Source organism: Montipora capricornis, chromosome 13 (genome assembly GCF_036669925.1).
Source record: "Montipora capricornis isolate CH-2021 chromosome 13, ASM3666992v2, whole genome shotgun sequence".
Classification (NCBI taxonomy): domain Eukaryota; kingdom Metazoa; phylum Cnidaria; class Anthozoa; order Scleractinia; family Acroporidae; genus Montipora; species Montipora capricornis.
The window spans coordinates 29,727,411-29,744,910 of NC_090895.1; the positions used below are offsets into that span (position 1 = coordinate 29,727,411).

Here is a 17,500-nt window from a genome sequence, read left to right on the forward strand (position 1 = left end):
CCGCTCTGGTCAGCAGTAGGCCAGCACCAAAAATTGCGGGCTCACACCAGCCACAGATCGATGGCGGTTATTTCGATTTTCGGTTTACTGCAAGTCCTTATCATATTTTAGTTCTTTTACAATGTAAAATGCTTGTCCACTGGAAGGAATTGCTGATAATAACTCACCTAAAGAGGTAAGCGTTGGCTAAAACAATTTTGATGCTAATTCCATGGGCTTTTGTCCTATAAATCAAAGTGCAAGTAATGTTCTATAATTTATAAGCTTAATACAAAGTGCGGGCGTTGTAACGTTTTGTGAAGTGTCTTTCTGTTTACAAATAACGAAGCTTGTAGTGGAAGGTTTTCATAATCCTTCAGAAAAATAACCGACAAAAAGCGAAGCCAACGAAATGGACATTCACATCGAATTTAATTATCCCAGTTTAAAACGCAAAAGAACGCTTGATTTAGTTACATTGAGTCTGATCTGAGTGTTCCTACATAAACAGCCAAATGTTGACACTTCCATTGGGTGCAGAGATTTCTTCTGGGATATGGTGCATGAAATTTCATGATAAGTGGTCTGTAATTGGTGACCAAAGTCCACGATATTTTGTTATGTAAGCAATGAGAACCCAGATTTAAAATATATATATATATGCTTCTTTTGTTTTAGACTCCATTGCTGTTGTACTCAAGTCACCATTAGACCAATGCAATGAGCACTTTTTATAGCATTGTAGTCAAGTTGTCACTGCCTTGAATTTCTGAAGAGGTTGGAAAAAGACAATATAATACTATGTATCTTTAAATCGCATTGTCCAGAGGAAACCAAGCTTAGGTACAAAGCGAAAAAAATGTTGTAGTTATTCTAATCCTGTAAGCTAAGCTTATGTTAGGTATTATTATGCAACAACTACAGTGATGGCAATGACGGTGTACAGAAATAAAACAGGAACCCACATATAAGAACTTTTACAAGTAAGAACGTTTTTGGCTAAGACAGTCCTATTTTAGCCTACAATTTTGAAATGGATTCTTATTTTGAGAAATTTAGTCAAACACTAAATACACAAATTTAATATAACAAGCTGCTACCAGTACCATATTTTCCCAGCAGCAACATAGTACCATTGTTTTAATGTTGCTTTAGTTTTGTTCTGTTTATCATGCAAAGCTTTGCAAACTTCAGAAATGGCCCAAAATAGGCCATACCCACCTATGACAAAACCTCATTATTTTATTCTAAGAACCTGAGTACAGTCTGTAGCCTAGCCTTAGCCTACAGACTGTAGCTTGGAAAAACTTGGTTCTTACACTGTATAGTTTATTCAGGTGTTTACCGTACCTTTATCAAGCAAATATTGTCACTGTAGTATTAAATATATGACTTACATGACTTGTTTACAATGGAGGGAAAAAAATAATAATTAGTGTGGGGTTGCAACTGCTGTAATAGAAGGGCTGGAAGCAAAAACCTAGTAAGTGACAATGTTTGGCCAACTTTTAGTGCTCAAAAACTAGCCCAAATTTTGCAGGTTGACTGGAAATGAACTTAAGAACATTGCTCTGGTAATTTTTTATGCAATTTGAGCTTTATTTTCAAGAAATAAGCTATGCAAAAATACCATTGGCTTCATGTTTGAAAACAGTGGAATCAGAGAAGCGGCACTTACCTTTCATTGTTCCATTAAAATTTAATGGCATTTATAAACTAATATAACTGTGTGTCGATAGCTCAACTGAATGATATGCACAGCAAAGTACACGACAGGTCGGTGGTTTGAGCCACTGATCAGAGTTATTTATTTAATTTTTTGTGCATGTCTGATGTAACTTAAATTTAACAAAGATCGATAAAATCGCAGAGAAAATCACGAAAAGAAAAACGAGAGAAACATCTCTGTGCAAACAAAAGAAAAATAATAAGTCTGATCGGTGGGTCAAACCACCAAGCTGCTGTGTACTTCGCTGTGCGCATCATTCGGATGAGCTACCGACGCATACAGTTGCATAAAGCTTGTGCTATTAAATTTTAATCAAACAATGAAAGGTAGGTGTTGCTTTGCTGATTCCGTTGCTTTCAAATGCGAAGCCAATAGTATTTTTGCATAGTTTATTTCTCAAAAAAAAGCTCAAATCGGATAAAAACAATACCAGGGCAATGTAAGTTCATTTCAAGTCAACTTGCAAAATAGACCATTTTTGCTTGTATATTTTGTTTTCCCAATACAGATTATGTCATAATACTCAGGAGGTTAATTGGTCCTTTCTTTTTTCTTTTGTATGTAAATCCAGCCAGCCCCGTTTACGGGGATAAACCCCGATCAAAATTGGATTGATGATGAGGCAGACATATTCATGCTTGCATGCACTCTTTTTAATGAGCAAAACAAGGACTAATCCTCCTGTGTATTATCACATGATTTGTATTCATTTGGGAAAACAAAATGACTACAAGAGAAAAAGGTCTATTTAGGCTAGTTTTGTGCAAAACTAAAAATTGACCAAAAATTGTCACTTACTAGGTTATTGTTTCCAGCCCTACATTATTGTATCCTTAATCTCCATTTTTTTTATGATTTTGACAATGATAAACACATCTATGCAAATAAAGAAAGTTTAAATGATGTTTGTGCCATATTGTTGTTGTTGTTGTTGTTCACGGTAGTTAATAGGAATTGGCCATTTCCACATTCACTTTAAATTAGCATGTTTCAGATTTTCCATATGACATCCTGGCACTTATCTTAACCGTGAGGTGAATCAAAGCCATAATTGGCAGTAATCTTGGTTCTTTAATGGAGCCACAAACATCCTTGAAGATCATTGGTAAGAATACTGAATATACCCAAAATAATCACAAAGATCTTGACAAGATCTTTGGTAAGATTATTGAAGATCCTTACAGATCTTTGGTAAGATTCATAAAGATCTACAAAGATCTTAACAAGATCCTCAAAGGATCTTTTAAAATAATAAAGATCCTTGAGGATTTTTTTTTAATTCCTTGGTAAATTCAGGAAAGATCCACAAAGATCTTAACAAGATCCTCAAAAGATCTTTTAAAATCCTTGAAGATCCTTAAAGATCCTCAAGGATCTTTGGCAAGATTCTTGAGTATCCTCAAGGATCTTGGCAGGATCCTTGAGGATCTTTAAGGATCTTGGCCGAGATCCTTGAGGATCTTTGCAAGGAATTTTGAAGATCTTTTCTAAGATCTTTATTAGGATCCTTGAAGATCTTTATGACGATCTTTGAAGATCCTTAAAGATCCTTTGAAGATTTTCACCAGGGAAGGTCAACAGTTACATGTAACTGCTGTTTCTTATTTTTTACACTTTCTTAACAATTTACAGCATTGTGGATACATAGATGTACAACCCATTAACTTTCTTTGATAATCTTAACAATTCCACTAAATTTCAACTTACGCATTTTTCAGCTCTTTTACAATCCATTCAACTCTTGTAATTTTCTGTTGTTGGGTCAATCTGTAATTCATGATGAAACTATCATGTGAAAATTATTTTTACATGCCACATGCTTCTGGTTAAATGACCAGGCCATCCCTTATCACAGGAACAGGGGTTGACCCTTTTAAGGTTGTTATTTAAACTTGGAGATTTTTGACTACCTGATCGTGGACATGGTGGAAAGGACAGTCTTCTAATGGACCCAAATAATACTGTAGTTGGGTCCATTAGGTTATTAAAACTATCCTTATTTTTGCCACCCTCTTACTGCTACATTAATTGCCATATAACATAAAAGACAATAGATACAGTGATTGCTCAGCCCTAACACCTACATGTATGTGGGTGTACATGCAGTTTGCACTGACTATAATTATAATTTTAAGCAAATTGTAAACTTACCCATCAAAACTTTGTAGCTTTTCCAGGGGTTTACCAGTTAGACCTGACAAAGTCAAAATATGGAAAGAATCATTTGGTTGCATCAACTGAATTGATAGAAGTTAATTGACGACCAAATGAAGATTAGAAAACTGAAATGTTGAGCATCAACCCTTGATATCATGAATTTGATGAGTCAGTTTGATCTTTGCACAGGAAATCAACCAGAACAAATCAAAAGATGAATTAGGCTATCTGAGTTCTTATATAGTTTACTGTCTCTGTATGATGTTCATATTTATTTACATTAGGGGTTTACAAAGTGAGATGAAGTGATGACATATATGTACACTTTCCTGAAAGTGTTTGAGCCACCTTAATTATATAAGAATAAATTTGACAACATTTCATGCTATATATAGAAGCAAGGTATTCTGTAGTGATACTTACTTTCAAGAAGAACCTTCATGTTATATCCCTTGAGAAGATCTGTCAGAATGTTATGCATAAAATAACCAGATGGAGTGAGCCTCAGATTCACCCAGGCAGTAAAACCATTGATCCTGGTTCGTAATGACATTGTTCAAGAAGATGAAGCCTGTCTATGCACCTTGTCTATGACAGCATACAATGTATGACAACTTTCATTCTCATCCACTTGTTGGTGACCAGACAAGATCAAAAGCAATTGACCATCACAACCCTTTTGGTGACAACAGCTTCTTTGGAGGGTGGTGACTGAACATACCGGTACTTCTTTTACCACTATTTCACATTTCGACCATTTCCAAACATAATTATCTCTAAAGAAAAGAAAGAAACATACATGTAAAAAAACTCAAACATTTTTCCCAACATACATGTAATCACCATTCAGGCTCATCAACATCAGATACTCAAACACGTTCATTGAGTAATGAGTGGGTCTCTGTGACACTAGTATCCTTAAAATAGTGACTGGTAACCATGAACCTTGTGTTTCATGGTAGTAAGACCACAATGACCCCCTTTAGACTCCCTCTCTTTCCTTGTTGAAGTAACATGTATCAATACATTGTGGAGAAGCCTTGGAATATTGTTGACATTTTTGTTTTTCAATAGACCATTTCACAGCTCTGTGCTCAGTTACCAGGCCTTTGAATAAAAGCAAGGCTGGAGTTGACCTAGCTTTGATACAAACCTCATTGCTTTTCTTATGTAAATCATGTTGCTGTAGTGTTAACAAGTTTCTATTTAAATATTAAGAAAAGCATTGAGGTATGTATCAAAGCAAGGTCAACTCCAGCCTCGCTTTTATTCAAAGACCTGGTAACTGAGCACAGAACTGTAAAATGATCTATTAATAGACCATATTCGTATTCTCAGTATTGGACTGGAACTAGCTTGCAATGGAGGCTAATGTTAGGAAGCCTCCATTGCAAGCTACTGTAGTTCCAGTCCAATACTGAGAATACAAATATGGTCTATTAGAATTGATGGAAAAGTCACTAAATCACTCAAATGCGTACTTAAAAGTCACTTAAATAGTTCATAATAAATTCCATGATCTTTTATACTCAATAATTTAACATCAAATATTCATTCATCCTGTGGATTATGACAAAAAGTCACATACACAAGAAACCTGAGTATAACCAGCATGTATCTTTCTCTTGTGTGAAGTTTTTTGTAAAAGAAAGAATAAGCACAATTGTTGAACATCTTTTTTGAAACCTTATATTATCGTGATTACAATATTATTACTGTGTATGAACTACAATGTCTAAACAAATTCCCTTGACAACCAAAGCAGATGTAAACATACCCCGAAATTAATCCAAAGAGCTTTCACTTCCTCCTAAACTTGAAAAGCATAAGAAGAGACAGAAAGTTTATTTAATTCACCTTAGTCCTGCCCATCAAAAATTTTACTATAGAGTTGCCATCTAGTTTTCGGACACCAGTTCCCAGCTGTTGTAGAATCAGGCGATGGTAAGTCCCCAGGGAGACTGGTGCCAGATTATTTACATAGTCAATATCAAAAGCAACAAACAAAATACACTTTCAGATGCGCATTTCGCTTCGCTTCATGATGCCTCCAACAGTTAAGACATTTGATTACCTAGTGATTGGTGGTGGTTCTGGTGGCCTTGGCAGCGCGAGAAGGGCCTCAGTTCTTGGAGCGAAAGTTGGTATAATAGAGCATGGCAGACTTGGAGGAACATGTGTGAGTATTATTAGGTGTCAATAGTAAAGGCGTGACGGCTTATTAAATGCGTTTCTGGTATCCCAAAGCCACCTTTTTCTTGCATTAGTTAGTTTTCTTGGTATCCATGTTATAATTTGATTTTACCAAGATCGAAGTTTATTTTTTCCAATCTTGGCTGTAGTTGGAATTATTGAAAGACGACTTCGATTCCAATTCCTTGTAAAGGTTCGTCTTCTAGGTCAATGCCACTTAATTGGGACCCTAATAATTGTGTGATGGTAAAAGATTTCACATTTTCTGCACACTTTGCGGTGTGAACATGGTTTGATGAATATTGACGAACATAGTCTGTTATATTATTTCGCTTTAGTCATCAACTCAGACAAGATCTGCCTTGTAATTTCCGTGTTGCACGGCTAAGTTGCTTTAAATAGAACACCGGCATGTGGTTAACAATAATCTTAGGGAAGTCAAGTCTTTGAAAATACTTTCTGCATAGAAATTAGACAAATGACATTAAACTGAACAAGGGAGTCAGGATGGCTTAGTGGCTATCAACTGCCCCTCCCACCCCTACAATCCGGGTTCAACCCTGGCCTCGGCCATAAGGTCTTATGAGGGCTGACTTCCAGTCGATTATCAATCTGACTCTGAGGGTTTTTCTCTGGGTACTTTGGTTTCCTCCTGCATCAAAATCAACTCTTAGTCAACTTCACCCGGCTGCAGGCATTTACTAGACTGTGAGCAGTCCCTTCATAATCAGTCGAGCAGCCCTCTTTTCTGAGGCAGTCTTTTTTTGTCTCACGAATGAATAAAAAGACCTAGGGAGGCTTGGGAAGAGGAGAAAAAGAAGGGACTGCACCCTTTTCTGTAATGCACATGTTCAGGAATCATGACCAAATCTGGTAATCTAATAAGTGAATTAAATTAATGAATTTAATTTAGTGAAAGTGATATGAAAGATGGTTCTGCCTGTTTTATTGCAAATGTAAATAAACACTCAAAATAACTACAGTAACAGCTTGGGAATATCTATGTGCATGTCGAATTCAATCAACTATGCGGAAATGAAACCATAAAAAAACTACTGTATTTTACTTTGAATTTAATGAGCGACACTCCAAAGAAGCCTGGTAAAAAGAGAGGCAGAAAAGCTAAGCAGAATGAGGCCTCAGATTTTGGTGGATTTGCAGAATAAATGTTAAATTGAATGTTGGAGTGTTTGGCAAATTTCAACGGTGTGATGTTCATCTATGACTATCAAAGACAAATTCTTGTTTAGGATGGCCGACTCTTCACAATCATAAAATCTGAAGACAGAGCTTGTTCTGCAGAAATAATGACTCAATACGTGTTTGAAGCCATTTCTTCAGTACCTTGCTTCTGGAAGGCAACTAGCTAGCCATAGATAATCATTCGACCAAATCTGGTCTTTGGTGATGCTGGAACAATGAACCATTACCACGATCGGATGGCATTTGATTTCAGTCACCCGTACCCCTTTTTAAACAGGACAAAGGGAAGGGAAGGAAAGGAAAGGAACTTTATTTAAGTGTCTAGTCGTTCTAGCGCTGGAGCACTAATTGGGGACACTGTAAACTGAAGTTAACAATCAATGCAAGTCAAGTCAAATGCTGGTTTTTGAGGAGAGGGGAAACCGGAGTACCCGGACAAAACCTCTCGGTGCAGAGTAGAGAACCAACAAACTGCCGAGTCGAGGAATTGAACCCGGGTCACATTGGTGGGAGGCAAGTGCTCTCACCACTGCACCACCCCCTGTACCCCGACAAAGCTCTCATAAATAACAGTCTTGCGGAAACCATACTTGCCCAATAGGAGAGCTTTGACCACAAGTTTCTGCTTTAGTTTGGGTTCAATGTTTCCCATTTGTAGGGATGAATGATTGAAATCTACTGCAAAAGCCATATGTTGCTTATAATTGATGCACAATCTGACAAAAAATAATTAACTTGTCAAAAAAGATCTGATAACAGTGCATTGTCAACGGACCAATCCAAATTTCCTGTTGCTTGTGCAATGGGAAATTTTGAAGGCATCAGTTACGGAAAAGGTTGCAGTCCTTCTTTCTCTCCTCTTCCCAAGCCTCCCTCAGTCTTGACTGATTTACAAAAGGACTACTTACAATCTAGGCAGATACCCTCAATAGGGGAAATCTCTGGTATCCTTGAGTTAAAGTTGCTATCAAAAGGGAAGGCAAAACTGAAGACTGAAATAAAGCCTTCATCAATGAATCAAATTCCTCCATTGGCCCTAGTCTTCCATTACTCCCCTGTTTCTGATTTACAACACTGCATATCCTAGTTATGGTTACTGGTTAGGGTTAAGGTTTAGATTAAGGTTCGTAACCCACAATTTGCAAACCAAAAGAAAAAGAAACAGTGACTGCTAATGAAATACCTCAGCTAATACAGGTCATGTGAACCCTCCATCTCAGAAGGACATCACTGTTCTCTTTGTGATAGACATCTGGTGCCAGTTGTGTTCATCATAGATTTGAACAAATAATTGTTTAAAAAACTGATTGTGTAATGGTTGTAGATGAATTTCAGATTTTAAAGAGTCTGTCATTATAGTCTTGTACATGCTGATTTCATGTTCACCTCTGTTTTTTTTCTATTAGGTTAATGTTGGATGTGTTCCAAAGAAGGTTAGTACAAGCAGTGTCAGAGAGAAATTTCAAGAAAGCCCAGTGTTCGAAAAAAAAAAACCCTGTACAGTTGCCTGGAACTAGTAGATTTAAAACTTGAGCAAGCAAGTTTCTCAGACCACTTGCCCAATGGGCAAGCACCCAAGTTAATCAGTAAGGGAATTCAAAGGATTTCTAGTGATAAACAAATATCCAGTACCTACCGGTATTTCTCTTTCTTTCTTTTTTAATAAAGGCAAGTGAAAGAAACAATTGTGCACTTGGGCAAGTTGGTCATGAAGTTTGCTTTCCTAATGGGAAAGTCAGAATTTGAACTTTTTCTAAGCCTGCCATCATGCATACGCTGTACTTTGTACACCATTGAGTAGACTAAAAATAATTTTTTTCCAATGACTGTAAAACATCCTTTGAGTTCCTTATCTCTTAGCATCACATGTAAATAAAGATGTATCTAAAGAGGAAATAAAAGATATTTTAATTTATTTTTTGTGGATTTTCTTGTGTTAGGTGATGTTTAATACAGCTGTCCATGCAGAATACATTCATGATCATGCCGATTACGGCTTTAATGTCACACTAAACAACTTCTCATGGGAGTAAGTTTTCTTGTTGTGTTTTGAGGATTTTTTAAGGGCCACTCTTATAAAGTTATAATTATTTTACTGAATTAATACCCACAGGACGGTGAAAAAATCAAGAGATGCATACGTGAAGAGATTAAATGGAATTTATGAGAACAATCTAACAAAGGCAAGTTTTTTAGTTAATAGAAATATTATTCTACTCAGAAATCATCAATGGACAGTGAACATTACTAAGGTTTTTATGCTTAACTGGTAAAGTGCCTTTTTCTTATTTTAGTTTTTTAATAAAGTACATTTAGATGGCCCCTGATAAAAGCTTATCAATTTTTTTATTGCTGTCAACCTTCGTTGAAACTTCATCGTGATTTTGCAAAATAAATACTGACAAAATGAATCACAACATCTGTATTCCGTCAGTAAATACATTCAGAGGATGACGGGAGCTAACAAGGGACTTAGTGCAATGCTTTTCATTTTCATTAAAAAAATGGGTTAAATTCAGAGCAAGAACTACGTCCCTAGTTCTTCAATAGTGATTAACTTGGAGGATAGAAAAAAAAAAGCTGCCGTCTAGTTATATACATGTAATCTAACCTGCAAAGTTTACAAATCATTGCTTGTGGTTTAACAGGATAAGGTCGAGTATATTTCAGGCCATGCTGTTTTCACACCTGACGGAAATGTTAAAGTGGGTGGTGGTGTATACAGTGGCAAACATATTCTGATTGCATGTGGGGGAAAGCCAACTGTTCCTGATTTTCCAGGTGGGTCATTCAATGCAGATTTTTGCCATTTGCAGACCATGAATTTTTCCTTAACATTAGATTCCCATGTTCATGTGTAAGAGAAAACATTTTGTTTTTCCTTGACCAGTCTCTTGGTCAGGAATAATAGAAGATAGGTCAAAGAAAAAGATACTGAGTAGTAAAATTGTTCATGTGCATTATCAGTCAAAGGTAAAATTGTTAAAAGGATTTTGACAAATCACTGGTGCACAATGACCACACCATGTGGATTTTTGTTTAAGACCTTGTTCTACGAAAACCACTGAGATGTGGAATGCGCCCAAATTACTGAGACACTGCCCCACACATTTTCCATTGTTGTGGTTGTTCCGATACACCTTGACGGCAAAAGCTGGCTACTGCTCACACCGTGGGAAAGGAATTTCAACAAAATGTTTAACTAAAGTGGGTGGGGCAGTCACTTAATAATTCAGGCCCGTGCCAGAGGTCGGGAGGCGCAGTAGCCTCATGGTTAGAGTGCTCGACTCCAGATCGGGTGGTCCTTTTTCAAGTCCTGGCAGGGGTCATTGTGTTGTGTTCTTGGGCAAGACACTTTACTCTCACAGTTCCTGTCTCCACCCAGGTGTATAAATGGGTAACGGCGAAATGCTGGGGGTAACCCTGCGATGGACTAGCATCCCATCCAGGGGGGAGTAGAAATACTCCTAGTCGCTTCATGCTAAGGAAACCGGAGTTAAGCGCCAGTCTGATGGGCCTTCTGGCTTGTAAGCAGAGACTTTTTGTGCCAGAGATTGGTGGCTTTGAGAGTATATACAGAGTTCTTGGAGTGAATTACCAACCTGGGTGGCACAAGAACAAGAAGGCCACCCATGCCCGCTTGTCCTACAGAGTAGAAATTTGTTTGCTGCTATTCCCTATTTTTACTGAAGTATTTGATGATGTTCAAGTTCATGAAATTTGCACTCAGTCTGATTTAGTGGCTTTTCTATTAAATTTGATCATTGATGACAATGTCAAAACCATTGATTCTATAATTAATGTATACATTTGCCAATTTGCTTCCTTCCCACCCCAGCTCATATGCAATGTAACCTTTTAACTTCAATAGTGGATGGAAGGCGGGAGGCGCGGTGGCCTCATGGTTAGTGCGCTTGACTCCGGATCGAGTGGTCCGGGTTTGGGGCCTGGCCAGGGATATTATTGACTTGTGTTCTTGGGCAAGACACTTTACCCCCACGGTGCCTCTCTCCACCAAGGTGTATAAATGGGTACCGGCGTAATGCTGGGGGAAACCCTGCGACGGACTATCATCCCATCCAGGGAGGAGTATAAATACTCCTAGTCGCTTCATGCTACGGAAACCGGAGATGAGCACCGGCCTGATGGGCCTAAGTTCCTATGCTCGTAACAGAGATTTTACCAAGTAGATGGAAGGCAAAGCGATCTAAACACCGTGAAATCTCAATATCAATCAATCTCATTATTCTCGCCTTTAGAAAGAAACAAAGAACCAAGCAAACACACACACCCTATTTCCTGGCGCCTATTAAATACAATGTAAAATGACATGTGTGAAGTCTGTCTTGAGGAAAACTACAAAAGCGAAGACTCAAACTGGAACATTGAGAAGAAATTGGAAAGAACATATTTATTTGCATCTATTTCTTCTTTTTTTTTTTTCAAATTATTGTTAGAGGTGGCTTGCACTCTTAGTTTTCGTTATTACCATGGGTAAATATTAGGAAGATCCCCTGAAAGAGTGACAGCTAAAGAAAACCAAAGGGGTCTTGGTTTTTAGGGTCTTAGTTCTCCAGGGTTTAGGTTTCGTAACAACCTCATTACTTGTTGTGATCTCATTTCTGCAGGTTCTCAATATGGAATCACCAGTGATGGCTTCTTTGAATTGGAAGACCTCCCAAAGTAAGACTAAGACATAGCTGACACAAAGAGAGCTAACTGGGCAAAAGTTTCCCTTAAGTCTTACAATTTAATTTCTGTGCTACATTTAAGTTATACTTTTTTGATAGCTGCAGCTGAATATACAAGTTTACTGTAAGTTTTATAAATTTACCGATCATTTACCCAACAGGAAAGTGGCTGTTATAGGTGCAGGATACATTGCTATTGAGTTGGCAGGAATATTGAATGCACTTGGCTCTAAAGTATCATCCCTCATAAGATACGACAAGGTAGTCAATGGAATAGATTTTTTTTATGTCAAGTATTCTTTTTCGTATGCCTCTAACATTATTTTTCAAGTGTCTCTTCCATATTGTCCAATCCAAGCTGTTTAAAATGTTTTTTAGTTTCCGCAAAATAATTTTAAGCAGCTTGGTTTGTACAATACTGAAGACACACTTGAAAGTATTGTAATAATGATAACATCATTGCAGCTGGCAAGTAAGTAAGTGATCTGGTTTTTTAAATATATCATTAGGGGCAAATTTTCTTTTGTGATTGTCAAATGATTGTCCTTTAACAAATGGTTTTATATTGCAGGTTCTTCGAACATTTGACTCCACATTGAGTGAAGGTGTAACTGATGAAATGGTCAAAGCTGGAATTGAGCTCCACACTCATACCTCAGTAAGATGCCACTTGATCATGTTCCTTCTCAGAACTTAGTGCATTAAAATTACAGAGATCCTCATACTCTTTAGATCAGAAATGTGTAAATTTTGCTTTGCATCTTCCCTTTATTAATGAGTGGCCCTTATGTCTTAAGATGCAAGAGATCACAAAAGATGATGCCACAGGCTTACTGACTTTGCACACCTTGAAAGACAAGAAAGAGAAGGTGACTCTGACAGGGTATGATTGTGTATTATTGGCTATTGGAAGAGTTCCAAATACAGACACTCTTGGATTAGAAAGCTTGGTAAGTTATTGTGCTGTGCTAATAAATGCAGTGAGGTTATGCAAGTAATTAAAAGTGGCTGTTCTTGATGATTTACTAAATAAATGTGAGCGTTTTAACTTTCTGTTAAGTGAATGTTGTGTAATTTTTTCAGGGCATAGATATGGATGCAAAGGGCCACATAATAGTGGATGAAGTAAGTTTGCTTCAACTCATTTAATAATAATTTTATAATTATAATGATAATAATAATAACAATAATAATGATGATAATAATAATAATAATATTATTATTATTATTATTATTATTATTATTATTAATGAGGGTGAACACTAATTACTGGTAACCCAGTAGTTTACATAGTGGCCGTCAAATGAATAAAGCAATTATAAAAATGAACACAACAGACTTAAGAATCCCAACTGTTGGGAGGCAAACCGGTTGACTATATACAAGCGCAGCTCAGGAGTTGAGCCGAGGGACACTCACAACAACTCCAGCTGGTGGTCAGAGCATAACTTGAACCCGGGACCTCCGGATCAAGTCCAGCACCCTAACCAGTCAGCTTTGCTGCCACCCTAATTCTTATCACATGCTTTGAAAGTGCACGGTAAAGCTGTGCCAGTCAGAGATACTCTGCTCACAACAGAGATTAAAAACTCAATCGCTGATTATTCTTGCTAATGAGTAATTCCGTAGGTTTTGTTTGCCCAGCAGCCATAGCGGTTATGCTAAGCCGAGGCATGCACTTAATAGTAGTTCTTGTAAAGCCATGAAAGAAGGAAGATCTTATATCCATTTATTTTCAGCAAACTTGCTGTTTCTGGCTGTCTTTTGCAGCATCTTTTTTTCTCAAGCGGTTTATGGTTACAAAGCACAAGCTGATGGACTGGAGGAACTCACTTTTAACATATTTTTGCTTTTTTTAAAATTTAGTACCAAAACACATCAAGACCTAATGTATATGCTTTAGGAGATGTGTGTGGCAAAGCTTTACTCACGCCAGTGGCCATCGCCGCTGGGAGACGATTAGCACACAGATTGTTTGAGGGCCAAACTCATTTGAAGCTTGATTACGATAACATACCAACTGTGGTGTTTAGTCATCCACCAATAGGCACTGTGGGACTCACTCAAGGTAAAAACTTCACTCACCATTGAAAGTTCTTTTGAACTCCATGCAAAATCATCAATTGCGACTAACCTAAAATGTATGTTATATTATTATTTGCTATAACGGTAAACTGGTTTATGGTACTTGATTGCCGCATGGAAACCCCACGGCCAAACTTAAGTTTCAATCTTCAATGCCTAAAGTCTTTAGGGTCAGAACTCGATTGTGATGTCACAAATAGCAGAAACTGCACTTCAGGGTCCCCTTGGTACCTAAGTATGGTATTAGATACATGTAAAATTTCTTGGAGACCCTAACCCTATAACCAATTTAGATATGTAACAAACTTAATAACTACGATAGCATTTTGATTTTACTGATCCATCCCCAGTTGTTCAAACAATAAATAGTGCTATCCACCAGATAAATCACTATCCAATGGATAAGTAATAGCAAAACCAATTGGGCTATCGAATGATTTATCCAGTGGATAGTGCTATCCACCCTTCAACCAACTGGGGCCTGGTATCTAGTTTCCCGGTTATATTTCCGTGTCAAAGTACACTAAATGGAAAATCCCCCAGTTTCCCCACCCAAGTGGGTCCAGAGTAAGAAAAGTAAGTTCATAGCTCTAGATTCTAATTTTGGAGTTCCTTAAACTTTTCGTTCAATGTAATTCATCAGTTCAACCATCCCATACTGGGCAGTAATAATCAAAACAAGAGGTATGACAGTAGTACTTTTTTGGGGGAATTGGGTGGGGGGAGGGGAGGGGAGAGGAGAGGGGAAGAGAGGAGTGGGAAAGTTTCCATATTGTGGTTGATAAATGGAACGGAATACAAAGAAAATGGAACGTGTCCACCTTTGGAAAAAACGGTTGGCATTTCGAACGTTGGAAAAGAGCAATTTAGGGTGATTTGCCGTTCGAAAAAACGGAGCTTGACCCAGGAGGCTATCTGGAAATTAAGTGGTCAAACAAAGGAAAACCGAATAAGAGAAACGAGTACAGGTTGTTCCTCCCCACAGTATTCTGACGACCCTAGCCTGCGAGCAGGCTCACTTGTAATTCCGTGCCTACAAGTGAGCCTGCTCGCAGGTTATGACGACCCTTATATGATCGCCGTATGATAGCGAACCAACCCTAACCCTAATTTTTCATCAAAATCAGTGCTTGGCGAAGGAGCTGTGCTCAGCGAAGGAGCTATTAATCTCATTAAGTCTTTGTTGCAATAAAGCCGTCGCATTGAGTGTCTTTGCTATCGTTTATTCACAGAGGAAGCTGAGGCAAAGTACGGCAAGGACAAGATCAAGATTTACAAGTCGTCTTTCACCAACATGTACCATGCGATCACAACACGAAAGACCAGCACCAAAATGAAACTAGTTTGTCTTTTGCCCAACGAAAAGGTAAATTGAAAGTCTTTCTAACCTTTCAAAGCAAAACTGTAATTTCTCCCTAATTACTCTACTAGCAACACCCTTACTAAAACCTTGTTGTCCTTTTCCTTGGACAATTACACCACACGCACCAGGAAAGTTTACTCACGCAGCGCCAAGGAGCTTACAAGACCTAGTTCACCTTCAACCATAGCTCAACTTGATGACCAACACTGAAAGCCGATGCCCCACAGCAATACGCTGCCTCAAATTTAATAACAGCACCGCTGTAGCAACTATACCAACACAGAGCACCTTCATGACAGAGGGTGAACAAAATGTGGAAGACCTGAAACGACAACATCAGTCACTCAAGTCGATGGCAGCGAAAATCGAGAAGAGAGGCCATTGGTGCATCTCTCTCACCAGACTTGCTAACAATGCAGGCAAGAGACAAGGGTGCAAGCTCGTGGTTCAACGCCGTACCCCTTGAAGAGCAGGACCTGTCTTTCAATAAGCAACAATTCAAGGACTCGATTGCGTTACAATCTGCAACTGGCGGATTTGCCGAGCTATTGCGCACGTGGAAATTCATTCACAGTCAGCCATGCCCTGCCATGTATGAAGGAGGGATTTGTTGCTCAAAGACACGATGGTACACGGACCCTTCTCACGTCTCTGCTCAGCAAAGTCTGCAAGAATGTCGAGGTAGAGCCCAACCTCCTACCGATAGACAATGATGTATTCGACCTATGATCCACGGTCACCTTAGCCCTGAGGCTAGGCTTAAAGGCAGGAAGTTTCTGGTCACGAGGGGTAACAGCATTCTTCGATGTACGTGTTGCGCATGTGAACTCAACGTGTTTACCAGAACAAAGTACCAGCAAAGAGTTATTGACGCCGTTGTTTGGAAGCTTGACACATCAATGGCGCCCGCGCTCCTGTGAACCGTGATGATGGCGGCATTTTACCTGACACCTATTTGCATATTATTAAAAGAAAAGAAAGCTAATTACTCAGACCAGTTTAAACAATTTGGAGGGAATGTCTCAGTTGAAGGATTAATTCTACAACACTGTATTATGTAATGGCAATGTTATGGTACCAAATGAAACACCAATCACTTATAACAAGATGCACTAATTAATGTGACGTAAAAGGTCACCATGTCAAGAAAAGAGGCATTTAAAACATCCTTTATTTGCCTTTAAACGCTTGTATCTCAAACACGAACCCAATGAGCCCCAAATATTGTTTCATTGTTTCTAACCCAAACCCTAACGTTGGCTCTTTGAATCGTAACTTTCTAAGCTAAACTCAAGTTTATTTAAATCAAAGTGGCATCAAACTATGTCTTGTTGGTGTTTTTTTTTTTTTTGCATCTAATACCCTTTTTTCATGTCTTCTCAATAGATTGTTGGACTGCACATTCTTGGAATAGGCTGTGATGAAATTTTGCAAGGATTCTCCGTAGCGGTTAAAATGGGGGCTACAAAACAAGATTTCGATGATACGGTGGCAATTCATCCTACAGCATCTGAAGAACTGGTTACAATGCGATAAAAAACTGTACTGGCATACTTGCCGTGCAGGCGGGCAAGGAGGGGGGGGGGTGGGGGGAGGGTTATTTGGGACGCAATTTTTCAGTGAGCTACGAGATAGTCTGTGGCTCAGTTTCTGGTTGAATAAGAGTTTTTTTGTATACAAATAAGAAGTGAAAGCTTTAACAGAAACAACCACCAAGGAAAGTGCTCTCGTAAAGGAGGAAATACTGTCCTGAAATGATTTCTTCAGTTTAGTGCGCAAACAAAGAAACATTTCCGTAATATTTTGAGCAAATTTTCGGAAAAATCGAAAACACTTTTCCTTTCTGGGAAGCAAATTTTCCTTCCGTAACAAACGATGCATTTGCCCACAATCTGGAATTGTTTCCACAACAGTACTCTCTTCGTTTACCCGGTTCGAAATGACAAATTTCGGTAATTAGCAATTCCCTTGTTAAGACCGATAATGCATGACGGATTTCCAAATTTGGCGCTTGCTACTCGTGAAGCAGCATTTATATATAAGTCTTTAACTTACTGAAAGAAACGTGTTAAAATGGAAACAGTTTCCTTTAATACATTT

At 38.2% G+C, this 17,500-nt stretch overlaps 2 protein-coding genes and 1 long non-coding RNA gene across 4 annotated transcripts in view; 2 read left to right on the plus strand and 1 right to left on the minus strand.

Annotated features, from left to right (window-relative positions):
• Positions 1-5,813, minus strand: part of LOC138029244 (uncharacterized) — a 35,139-nt gene extending 29,326 nt beyond the window's left edge. The window contains exons 1-4 of one of the 2 annotated variants that reach the window (XM_068876955.1): positions 5,723-5,813; positions 4,289-4,641; positions 3,860-3,902; positions 3,416-3,475 (exon numbers count right to left, since the gene is read on the minus strand). In XM_068876955.1, the coding sequence (XP_068733056.1) occupies positions 3,416-3,475; positions 3,860-3,902; positions 4,289-4,418 (233 nt within the window). In that variant the 5' untranslated portion in view covers positions 4,419-4,641; positions 5,723-5,813. Of the gene's footprint in view, positions 1-3,415; positions 3,476-3,859; positions 3,903-4,288; positions 4,642-5,642 lie in introns of both variants that reach the window. The other variant, XM_068876954.1, reaches the window with a different exon arrangement.
• Positions 52-1,380, plus strand: LOC138028821 (uncharacterized). The gene is made up of 2 exons (XR_011127734.1): positions 52-175; positions 658-1,380. It is a non-coding gene; the product is annotated as an uncharacterized lncRNA (long non-coding RNA).
• Positions 5,814-5,848: 35 nt separating the features above from the next.
• The window catches only part of LOC138029247 (glutathione reductase, mitochondrial-like), an 11,856-nt gene continuing 204 nt past the window's right edge, over positions 5,849-17,500 (plus strand). The window contains exons 1-13 of the mRNA XM_068876960.1: positions 5,849-6,044; positions 8,668-8,694; positions 9,202-9,290; positions 9,375-9,444; positions 9,910-10,042; positions 11,890-11,944; positions 12,114-12,213; positions 12,524-12,610; positions 12,750-12,902; positions 13,036-13,077; positions 13,819-14,020; positions 15,270-15,403; positions 16,787-17,500. The exon at positions 16,787-17,500 is cut by the window's right edge and continues 204 nt beyond it. Of these exons, the coding sequence (XP_068733061.1) occupies positions 5,886-6,044; positions 8,668-8,694; positions 9,202-9,290; positions 9,375-9,444; positions 9,910-10,042; positions 11,890-11,944; positions 12,114-12,213; positions 12,524-12,610; positions 12,750-12,902; positions 13,036-13,077; positions 13,819-14,020; positions 15,270-15,403; positions 16,787-16,936 (1,401 nt within the window). The 5' untranslated portion in view covers positions 5,849-5,885 and the 3' untranslated portion in view covers positions 16,937-17,500. The remainder of the gene's footprint in view (positions 6,045-8,667; positions 8,695-9,201; positions 9,291-9,374; positions 9,445-9,909; positions 10,043-11,889; positions 11,945-12,113; positions 12,214-12,523; positions 12,611-12,749; positions 12,903-13,035; positions 13,078-13,818; positions 14,021-15,269; positions 15,404-16,786) is intronic.